General features: G+C 26.2%; 1 protein-coding gene across 1 annotated transcript; it reads left to right on the top strand.

Annotated features, from left to right (window-relative positions):
* The first annotated feature begins 1,965 nt into the window (after positions 1-1,965).
* LOC122506329 (nardilysin-like) lies at positions 1,966-8,139 on the top strand. The gene is made up of 14 exons (XM_043618446.1): positions 1,966-2,357; positions 2,484-2,572; positions 2,647-2,837; positions 3,199-3,312; positions 3,421-3,616; positions 4,042-4,247; positions 4,326-4,496; positions 4,593-4,936; positions 5,191-5,691; positions 5,936-6,086; positions 6,226-6,359; positions 6,541-6,919; positions 7,048-7,594; positions 7,824-8,139. Exons 1-14 carry the CDS (start codon positions 2,083-2,085, stop codon positions 7,958-7,960), a joined length of 3,435 nt encoding a protein of 1,144 aa, XP_043474381.1. The 5' UTR covers positions 1,966-2,082; the 3' UTR covers positions 7,961-8,139.
* The last annotated feature ends 3,227 nt before the right edge of the window (positions 8,140-11,366 follow it).

Raw genomic sequence — 11,366 nt, 5'->3', positions numbered from 1 at the left:
AAGAAGAAAGAAAGAAAGAAATCTTTTTGTAAAGAAAAGAACATAATCTTTTTGTAAAGAAAAAAAGAAGATTTCTATCTAGAAAAGAAGAATTCTTTTTTTAAAGACAAAAAATAAGTCCTTCCGCCTACGAAACTACTTAACTTTTTTATTAATCGTATACTAGTGTGAATTACCTCGACTATTTAACCGCATTACGAGTTATGACTGTCAGGATATAGGAATGTGCGTATCTGTCAAATTAAAAATTGACAGACTATTTTTTTTTTTTTCATTTTTTTCAGTCCAAACGCAGTATTGGAAGTTCTTGTCAGAATATGATTATTAAAAAAAAGAGTGCTGCTACGTATTAGTAAATTAGGGAACTGTATAATTGTATATAAAAAAGGCCCATTCTTCACAATTTTAGAATTCGTATTACAGGCCAATTAATTTTTTCCGACTAAATAAGTCTAAACATTTGTCCCAAAAAAAAACAACAAGAAACACAAGTATTTTCTTTCGTCGTTTATATTTTTGCATTTCGTCGCATTTTTGTGTTTTTTTCATTCAAAACTCAGATTTTTCTCTCAGGTAGAAAAAAAATTCCCAAAAACCTAACAAAAAAAAAAAGAAGTCACGTTTGTAGGATCAGAAAAAATGGGACCAATGTCATATTAATAAGATCTTAAGTTCGATAAGTTTATTTCCGTTTTTCATTTTAAGCTAGATCTGAGCTTTAGTCAATAAGTTTTTTGTATAGGCAGTCTTGTAAATATGTTTCTTTTCGTTTTTAGAATAAAAAATACCGATAGCTTTTAATTTATGCCTCTTTCAATAAATGCGTAAAAGAAAGAAATTTTCCACAGTTTTGTGTTACAAATGTTCGATATAAAAATATGTATTTAAAAAAAATGTTCTATCGATGACAATCGAGATACAAAATGCAATTTTTCAATAAGTTTTCTTAATTTTTTTTTACATAAATAAACTGGAATAACAGCGACAAAAATTACGAGGTTTACGAGTTATAATAAAAAAAAAGTAAATATGCGCAATGTATTAGAAATGATACCAGTAATAATACCGAAATAAAATATAAAAAGTAGAATAGTTTTTGTACACATTTCTATACTTATACATATTACTTTAGAACAAGTAACAAATTTCAATTATTACACTACATGTGCAATGAAATTCAACAATAAAAATGTCAGTAAGTGTAAAATTTAGTTGTTTTTGTCTTCATCATTATTAAAAAAATTTTGTATAAAATTTTTCCTTTTTTTTATATTTCTATAAAGATATTTTTATATTTTTCATGAAAGTTCGTAAACTTAAAACTCTTTTGTATTTAAATTTTATGTATATTCACGATTTATAATAAATTAATTGAAATTTAAACTACATACAAAGTATTTTAAATGTGGGACTCGAAGCAAATCATTTTAATTTTAAGGTTATGTTTGTTTCAGTTTCATCAGTTTTAAATTGATACACGTTTTTTTTCTTAATTTCTTTAACAATAAAATCGTAAAATCAATATTTAACGAAGATTTAAACAATAATATTGAGAATCGACTCGACCCCCTTTGTAAATCTTCAATTTTCAAAAATAAAAAAACCTAAAATTTTTGGCTTATATTTTCCGGACGTTTTACAAATATTTGAATTATTAAATATTTTGCAAATTTTTGAGCAAAACTTTGCAAAATTTGTATAATAATAATAATACATCTAACCTTCTTGGTCGAATCAAATTGTAGATGGCACAGTTGTTAACTTCCGCAAATTTGATTAAATACTACAGAGTTCGAGTACTTCCAAAATCTACCTAATCTACCTACTGCGCATGCGTCAAAAGAATTACGCTCTTTGGCTGATTTAAATAAACCCGGGCTGGAGAAACCAATGGGAAACATGAAAATTTTCTCACCGGAAGTTGCTCATTGCGCTATCTATAATTAATATACTACTAACTAACTTAAAAAAAATGTCTTCTTCTTTCTAACCTCTAAATAATTCAATTTATATTTCGTTTATTCCATTTTCGCATTTTTCGCTAAATTTTCCAATTCATTTTTTATTAGTCTTAAAAATTTTATGCGTTTATCGCTCGTCTGCATTTCGAAAGTATTATCCTTATCTAGATATGATAAGAAAGTGTCAAATTTACTGATAATGCCAAAAAGGCATTTACAAAATACTCCTGTTGTTAAAAAGTTAAAATCAAATCACAATTTTCAAGTAAATGAACGTAATAATAAAATGGTTAATACTTTAGAAATCAATTCATCTAATGGTAATTGCACAAGAGATGTTAAAGTCGAATATCTCAATACTCCCGTTAAATCGGAGAATGATAAGAAATTGTACAGGTTAGTATTTCTCCTTTCCCTCATCCTTTTTCAATATTATTTCGAGCTTTTCGAATCAGTGTCAATTTCGAGGTCGCATTTAACTATTTTTTTCCATTGAATTTATATTTTTTCTACCTTATTCAGAGTAATTCGATTGGAAAATGGATTAACGGCTTTACTCATTGCTGATACACATTCATCAGAAGAATTGAAAAATGGTATCAGTGAGATTGGTAAGAATTTTTAGGAATCACGTGTTATTTTTTTATGATAATAAAATTATAATTGAACACTAATTTTAACTCAGGTGCTGAAAAATTATCATCGGAAAGTGATGATTCAGAGGAAAGTGAGAATGAAGATGATAATGAAGTAAGTGATGAAAATGACGAAAGTGACGAGGATGAAAGTGATGATGATGTGTCTGACGACAATGAATGCGACGATGATATCGAATTTTCAAACTCTGCTAAACGTTCCACTAAAGAAGAGAAAAAGGTTTTTGTCATTTTTATCGTATTAATTAAATTTCAAATTAATTTTATATTTATAATCCAAAAATTCCATATTTTTGCTGTTACTGTCAAAAAAATTTATTACTACAAAGTTTTTAATAATTTAAGTTTTCAATTTTTGTTGCAATCAGTAATTTGTGAAAATAACTGAATTCTTGCGAAGAATTTTATTAAAATTTTTAAAAATCCTAATTAAATTCTTTTGAAGAATTTCTTTGAATTTTTTTTTAAATTAATGGAGTTTCTTTAATAATTTCTCTGGTAATTTAATAAATTTATGTATAAATAAATTAAATATTGCAAATATTTAAATGGACATTTTGTTAAAAATTAATTTTTTATAGGCTGCGTGTGCTTTATGCGTTGGAGTTGGAAGTTTCAGTGATCCTGCCGAAATTCCCGGTTTGGCACATTTTTTAGAGCACATGGTTTTTATGGGTTCAAAAAAATATCCCGAGGTATGTTTAATTCCAAATATGTATTAAAATTTTTCTATCTACTTTCAATAACTAACTATTTTTGTTTGTTATTTTCATTTTCTGTTTTCTCAAAGTTCTTTTTTTCAGGAAAATGATTTTGATTCGTTTATAAAAAAACGTGGAGGCTCCGATAATGCGTCGACGGAATGTGAACAAACAACGTTTCATTTTGAAATACAAGAAAAGCATTTACCGCAGGCACTCGATCGTTTCGCACAATTTTTTATTAGTCCACTCATGAGACGAGATGCTATTACTCGCGAACGTGAAGTCGTTGAAAGTGGTTAGTAGTTTTTTTTCAGATTTACAATTTAAACAATACTTTTTTTACTATTTTCTTTTCAAATTTAATTTCATTTTCTGTTTTAAAATTTAATTTCCATTTTCTTTTTTAAATTTAATTTCTTATTTCTTTTTTAATTTAATTTCTATTTTCTTTTTAAATTTAATTTCCCTTTTCTTTTACAATTTAATCTCTATTATTTTCTATAATTTAATTTCCATTTTATTTTTAAATTTAATTTCCACTTTCTTTTTAACTTTAATTTCCATTTTCTTCTTTAATTTATATTTTCTTTCTTAATTTAATTTCGTTCATTTGAACGTGGGAAGTTTAGGAATATCCTAATTTCTATTTTCTTTCTGAATTTTAATTTCTATATTCTTTCCAAACTTAAATTTTTAATTGTAAAAACTAAATTCCCACAGAATTTCAAATGGCGTTACCATCGGATTTATATCGAAAGGAGCAATTATTTTGCAGTTTCGCAAAACCCAATCATCCGGCGACGAAATTCGCATGGGGAAATTTAACGACACTACGAGATTCAATAGAAGATGATAAATTGTATGAGGAACTTCATAAATTCCGCGAAAGACATTATAGCGCGCATAGAATGACATTAGCGGTTCAAGTGGGTGCAAATTTTTTTTTTTTGCAATTTCTCTAGACTTGATTGAAAATAAAATTTGGAATTTTTTAATTTCTACAGGCTCGACTTTCATTAGATGCACTGGAACAATTGGTGAAAGATTGCTTTTCAGATGTGCCAAGCAATGGCTTGCCCTCCGACGATTTTAGTAAATTTAAAGGAGCCGATTCATTCGATACGTCAGATTTTCGAAATATGTATAAAATGAAACCAGTCAAAGACATTTGTCAGGTAATTTTTTCTTTTTAATTTCATTTTCTGATTTGTTTGACAAATTTAATTTTTTCCTTATTAATGAACAAAAATCTATTTTCCTTCTTAAATCAGATCGAACTGACATGGTCAATGCCGCCTTTACATCATTTATACAAAAGCAAACCTCATCAATATGTCTCGTGGATAATCGGACATGAGGGGAAAGGATCTTTAATCAATTATCTGCGAAAGAAAATGTGGTGTTTAGATATTTTCACCGGAAATGCTGAAGGAGGTTTCGAGCACAGTTCCATGTACGCTCTATTTAGTTTATGTCTAACCCTCACCGACGAGGGTCACAAGCATTTAAAAGAAGTTCTCGAAGCCGTGTTTTCCTACATCAACATGGTACGAAAAAATGGTCCCGATCAACGGATTTACAATGAGATTTCCCTCATTGAAAAAACCAATTTCAAGTACGTCTGCTTCAAATTTTCAATTTCTCTATTTCAATCATTTCCAAAAACTAAATTCATCAATTAAATTAAATTTGTCTATTTTAATAAATTAATTTCATCCATTTCAACAAATTAAATTTATTTATTTCAACACATTAAATTTATTTATTTAAATAAATTGAATTCGTTTTTTTTCGCTTCAATTTCGTTTAAATTAAAAATTTTAATTTTCAATTTTGAAAAAACCTAACTCTGAATTTTACAACATTTAGATTCATGGACGAGGAGGATCCAGTGGAGTATGTCGAGAGTCTCTGCGAAAATATGCATTTCTACGCGCCTGAGGATTATATAAATGGCAATGATTTATATTTCGAATATAATCCCAGTGGAATTCAAGATTGCTTGAATACATTGAGAGCCGATAATGTAAATATTATAATTTTCGATAAGAAATTCAACGAGGAGGAATTAATAAACACTGAACCTTGGTTTAATACAAAATACTCGAGAAATTCAATTCCAAATGAATGGACAGAGACTTGGAAAATAATTGAACCACTGCCTGAATTTCATTTACCCGAGCCAAATATTTACATTACAACTGATTTCAAATTAATGACATTGCCAGAGAATGTGCCTAAATATCCAACTAAAATTCACAGCGATGAAATAATGGAAGTTTGGTACAGGCCTGATCCTAAATTTCGATTACCGGAAGCGTTAATGTACTTTTATTTAATATCGCCGAGCTCAATTGCCACACCTGAGGGGTATGTATGAAAGTATTTAAAAATACGGACTTTACGGACCAAAAATTAAAAATTACGGACCATTTACGGACCAACTGACAAAAATCGAATCAGTCCGAATCAAATAAGAGAACAATTTACTTAAAACTTAAAACAACTTTTTTTCAAAAAACGGACTTTTTGAGAAAAAGATCCTTTATTTATTTTCCTAATTTCCTATTTGCTTTTTGATTCTTTTAAAATTATTTTCCTATTTTCTTTTCAGATGCGTAATGATGGATTTATTTATTGCGACACTAAAGCAACTATTGGTGGAAAAAACCTACGCGGCAACGGCCGCAGAACTTCATCATTCTATTTACACCTGTGATAAGGGAGTTGTTCTTAAAGTTGATGGATACAATCAAAAATTACCGGTAGAAATTAATTTATTTCATCTCTAAGTTCAAATAATTTTTTTTTTTGTAGAATTATTGAGTAGTAAGAAAATGAAAAATATATCTCAAAATAAAACGAATTAAATTTAGAGAATAATTTTATTTTTGCAATTTTCAGCTTTTATTGAACACAATAATTGAGTGTATGGCCGAAAGTCCGAATTTAATATCAAAGGATTTATTTGATATTATGAAACAGGAGCAATTAAAGTCGTATTACAATAAATTCCTCAAGCCAAGTAAACTCGTCAAGTATGAAATTTTGAATATTTAGAAATTCAATAATTAATTCACTTTAAACAGAATTTATATCTAAATTAAGTAATTAAATTCGATCAAAATTAAATAATTGAATTTAATCAAAATTTAATTTAATTTCGATTTTTTTTATTAATTACTGATTGAAAATAAAAATTTTCTTTTTCTTTTACAGAGACATTCGAATGTGCATTCTTATTTTGCGACACTGTTCATCGACTGATAAATACGCCGCAATTAGTAGTATCGATTATGATCAATTTTTAAATTTCATCAAACACTTTACGGATCATTTGTTTATTCAATGTCTGGTGCAAGGAAACGTGACAATGGAGGACGTTATAGAAAATGTGACAAATTGCAGGAAAATACTAAAATGTGGATCACTATTGCCGAATACAATGCCACAATTTAGAGTAACGCAAATACCAATCGGAATTCAATGTTGTCGTGTAAAAAATTTCAACAATTCCGACGCGAATTCAGTTGTTACAAATTACTATCAATCGGACACGTCGAGTATAAAAGTCACTGTCATCATCGAATTACTAATGGTAAGTGAATTTTCAGTTTCTTTCCTTTTGAATCATTTATTTTTTGCAATCAAAAAAATTATTCTGAACGAGAAAAAATTAGTTCGAACAATAAATAATTTTTGCTAAAAAAAAAATTCCCTTCGCAGATGATAATGGAAGAACCTCTATTCAATCAACTACGAACATTGGAACAACTTGGCTACAATATTAATTGCCTAATAAGAGACACATTTGGAATTTTAGGCTACAGCATAACAGTCTATACACAAGCGACAAAATTCACCACCGAATATATTGACGAACGAATAGAGGAATTTATGAAATTATTCAATGATTTATTATCAAAAATGAGCGACGATGAATTCAACAATGTAAAGGAGGCCCTAATAAAATTAAAACAAACCGTCGATATCGATTTAACGGAAGAAATTGTTAAAAATTGGGCTGAAATAACAACAGGTGAATATTTATTCGATCGTGTCGATCGTGAAGTTGAAACACTTGAAACAATAACAATGGACGAATTGAAAAAATGGATTGAAGCACATACAAAAAATGGCAGTAATTTCCGTAAATTAAGTATTCAAATACAAGGATCGTCGGAGAAAAAAATTACTAATACAATTAATGGCGAACACGAATCACCAACAAATGTGACAACAACAACTACTACTCACAATCAGGAAATACCTTGTGAGTCATCATCAGAATTTCCCGAAAAAAATTATATCTTAAATTATTTAATTTGACAAATATTTCTTTTTGTCTCTCGTGCAAAGTTTATTTATTTTTTTGTCGAATACGATTTTAATGAATCAACTTTTTTTGAATTCTTTTTATTATCTATGTAAGTACTTTTTTTTTCTTTTAGGAATTATTATTTGTTTATTTTATAGAAAATTGTTTTTCTTTTTTGTTGCAGGCGAACGAGGAAAAATGAAATTTCCTCTGCAGTATGTGACAAGTTCGAACGAGAATGCGGATGAATGTTGTATTTTAGATATTGAAGAATTTCAAAAGGAACTACAAGTTTTTCCAATTAAGAAAACAGCTTTATAATGATATTTTTTGGAATTAATCGGGTAAATTTATGAAAAGAAGACCATTTGTGCATTTGTCTCGATAGAATGTTGTAAAAATAAATTCATTTATATTGACAAAAAAAAGATAAATGGCAGTTTTTTATTGTGAAAAAAAATGTAAAAAATCGATTAAATATATTTATTATTCATTTATTATTTACTATTTACTTATTATTTAATATTTACTATTTATTTGTTATTCAATAATAACTTATTTATTAATTAAAATTGTATTCAAAATAAGAGTGAAATCCTGATAAGAATTTTATTATTTATATAAAAATAATTGAATTTTTTACGAAGATTTTTATTATTTATAAATTGACTATATAATTTTATTACAATTATTGAAAATAATTGAATTCTTCATAAAATTTAATTTATTTCAAATTTTTTTTTATAAATACTTTACAAGAATTCAATTTTAAACCCTGTAAACTATATTGAAAAATTAATAAAAATTTCTAAAAAAAAGAACCTGATTTGTAAGAAGTAAAGACTCATTCGGATAAAATCGTTCTTGTTCGTAAAAGTTCGTAGTTACGAATTTCGGTCTTTCGGTACCACGGGACTTTTCAAAAACAATTTTTTTCTACACCTAAAAATAATTTAAACACATTTTATATAAAATTGACTATTTCTCGTCATATTTTACACCTTTCTTCTGCAAAATTGCAATTTCCAGCACTACTTTATCAGAAATACGAAAATAACTTGGCGTCTGTCACGTGACTTAACAATCTCGGTATTTTGATTCGTGAGTCAATTATCTTCTTTATAAATATTAGAATCCGCTATTATTATATTTCTATTATTTCTATCCAATGGCACGAAATATGTATTTTGTGTATTTTCACACAAATATACCTTGTTTTTTTGTAACTTACGTGCAAATATTTTGTGCAAAACTTACATATCGGAGTAGCACTTGATGTTGAGGTTATGTTTGCTTGCAGTGAAAGTGAACTTGAAAGAATTCCTGACACCAACTGCAGACAACTCCCTGAATTGTAGATCCTTATTTCGGTACACTGCAGGCACTTTCGACACAAACACTTTTTTTAAACATAAATTAACACTAAATAAACACACACACCGGCATATGAGCCGCCACCTCCGTCACATTGTTAAAATACTTCGCGTAGTTTACACTCTATCCGTAATAGCGCTGTCTCTGCGCAGAGTTCGGAAATACTTGCACTCACTTTCTCAGGGCTGGGCAGGTCCTAGCCGAAAAATAGAAGGCGCGAAATTTAAATTCGATTAAAATAAAATTCAGATAATAATAATAATAAATAAATAATAATAAAATATTAATAATTTATATAGATTTTTTTTAACCAATAACTTAATTAATATAAATATAATATAAATACAATATAATTAGAAATAATGGTAAAATAATTAATCATTAAGAATTTACAAATTAATTAATTAATTTTTTTTATTGGCTTTATTTATTATTCAAAAAGTAATCTTTCAGATTTAAAATAAATTAAATTTCTTATTATTTACTTACCGAATAGAAGTAAATAAATTATTCACATCCGGTTTTTGAGGTTAATAGTTCAAACTTCTCTTCTAAAAAATAAATAAACAAAGAATATTAATTTTTAAAAGTTTTTTTAATTTTATTCAAGACATGACAACACGTTTCAATAAACTATTAACTTCCGAAAATGATCTCTTTGCGCGTATGTGTTACATAATAATTCTACATAAGACGCGATATAATTATAATAAGAAAGAAAATTAAAAATTAATATTTTTTAATAAAAGAGAAAAGAAGAGAACTCCAGATACATCTGCCATTGATTAATTATTACTCGAAATTTTTCGTCAAATTTTTACATAATTAATCATTTTCGTAATTAAATTTAATTAATAACTATTGTTAAGAATTGTAATTAATAATTATCATTAATAATTATAATAAATAACTATTATTAAGAATTACAATTAATAATTAACATTAATAATTAAAATCAATAACTATTAATAAGAATTGTAATTAATAATTAGCATTAATAATAATTATAATAAATAACTTTTACTAAGAATTATAATTAATAATTATTATCAATAATTATCATTGATAATTATAATTAATAATAATAAATAATTATTCTTATTACGGTCACTTTTACAAATATTAATAATTTACTGATAATATTAATAATAATAAATAATTTATATTACTATTACGAATATTATTAATAATTTATTGATTTTAATAATTATTATCACTTATTGTTAAATTTTTTCATGTTTACAAATAAATTCGACTTTATTGCCTGAAGAAAAAAAATAAATTAATCACGTATTAAAATATTTTAAATTTAATTTATTTGAATTGTAATTTAATAACCGAGTAGTTAATTTCAATGGACAGATTTACATTGAATTCGAAATATTCTAAATCGTTTACAACATTCATTGAAGTGCAGTTTTCGCTTAGTCTGAATAATTATTTTTTTTTGCAGATTATACAGTTTGATAGTTCTACTTTCCAAATATGTACCTGTTTTTTTTTTTTTTTTGTTAAATATATATTTTTTTTGGGTAGTTTAAATGCGCCTTTAATTTTATTATTTTTTTTTAAGATTAATGATAATTTTGCCTGTCTCGTGTCTTCGCTCGCACTGATTCTTTAACAATTTTTCTCTCTAATTAATCAAGATCGTATTTTTAAATTCGAACTTTTCTTCATAAATTGACATTTTTTCTTGTTTTTTTTTTTGCAAAAAATTTGAAATCACACAAGAATCAGTATGTTTGAATCACAGAAGACAATTTGATATACAATATTACAACAACGATGGAGAATAATCCAATACATTGATTTGATTCATTAAATATAAATGCATTAAATGTTTGTCATCAGACAATTATTTATTTATTATAAGTGCAGTATATTTTTTTTTAAATTTTTTTCTTTTTTTTGAAAAAAAAATTTGATCTAGATATAAAATAATATTTTTCGCATTTCTTCAAGTTAACATGCATTTCATCGTCAAATTATAACATTTTTTTTTTTTGTCAAAATAAAAACAAAAAAGATTGAAAATTATTATTTACAAATTACAAATTACAAATTTTGCCAGACGAAAAAACAAAATACATGGGAGATTTTTTCAAATTCGCGCTTTAGGTAAATTATTAAATTGTTTTTTTTCTCTTTCTTTCGAATACGAAGAATAAATAAAAATTAATTTGTTAAATGGAAGAAAAAAAAATTACAAAATTGCGTATACATTTCTTTTTTTTTCTTGTATCTATGAAAAATAATATCAGAGTATATGTTAATATTTTAAGAATATATAATCAAGGGACCCACGTATTTTTCTACGTCGATAATTAATTTCTTTGTCCTTTATTTATTT

This window comes from Leptopilina heterotoma, unplaced genomic scaffold (assembly GCF_015476425.1).
Source record: "Leptopilina heterotoma isolate Lh14 unplaced genomic scaffold, ASM1547642v1 Lhet_114, whole genome shotgun sequence".
NCBI classification, from domain to species: Eukaryota; Metazoa; Arthropoda; class Insecta; order Hymenoptera; family Figitidae; genus Leptopilina; species Leptopilina heterotoma.
The sequence above is the reverse complement of the archived record's forward strand: the minus strand, read 5'-3'. Positions and strand labels throughout refer to the sequence as shown.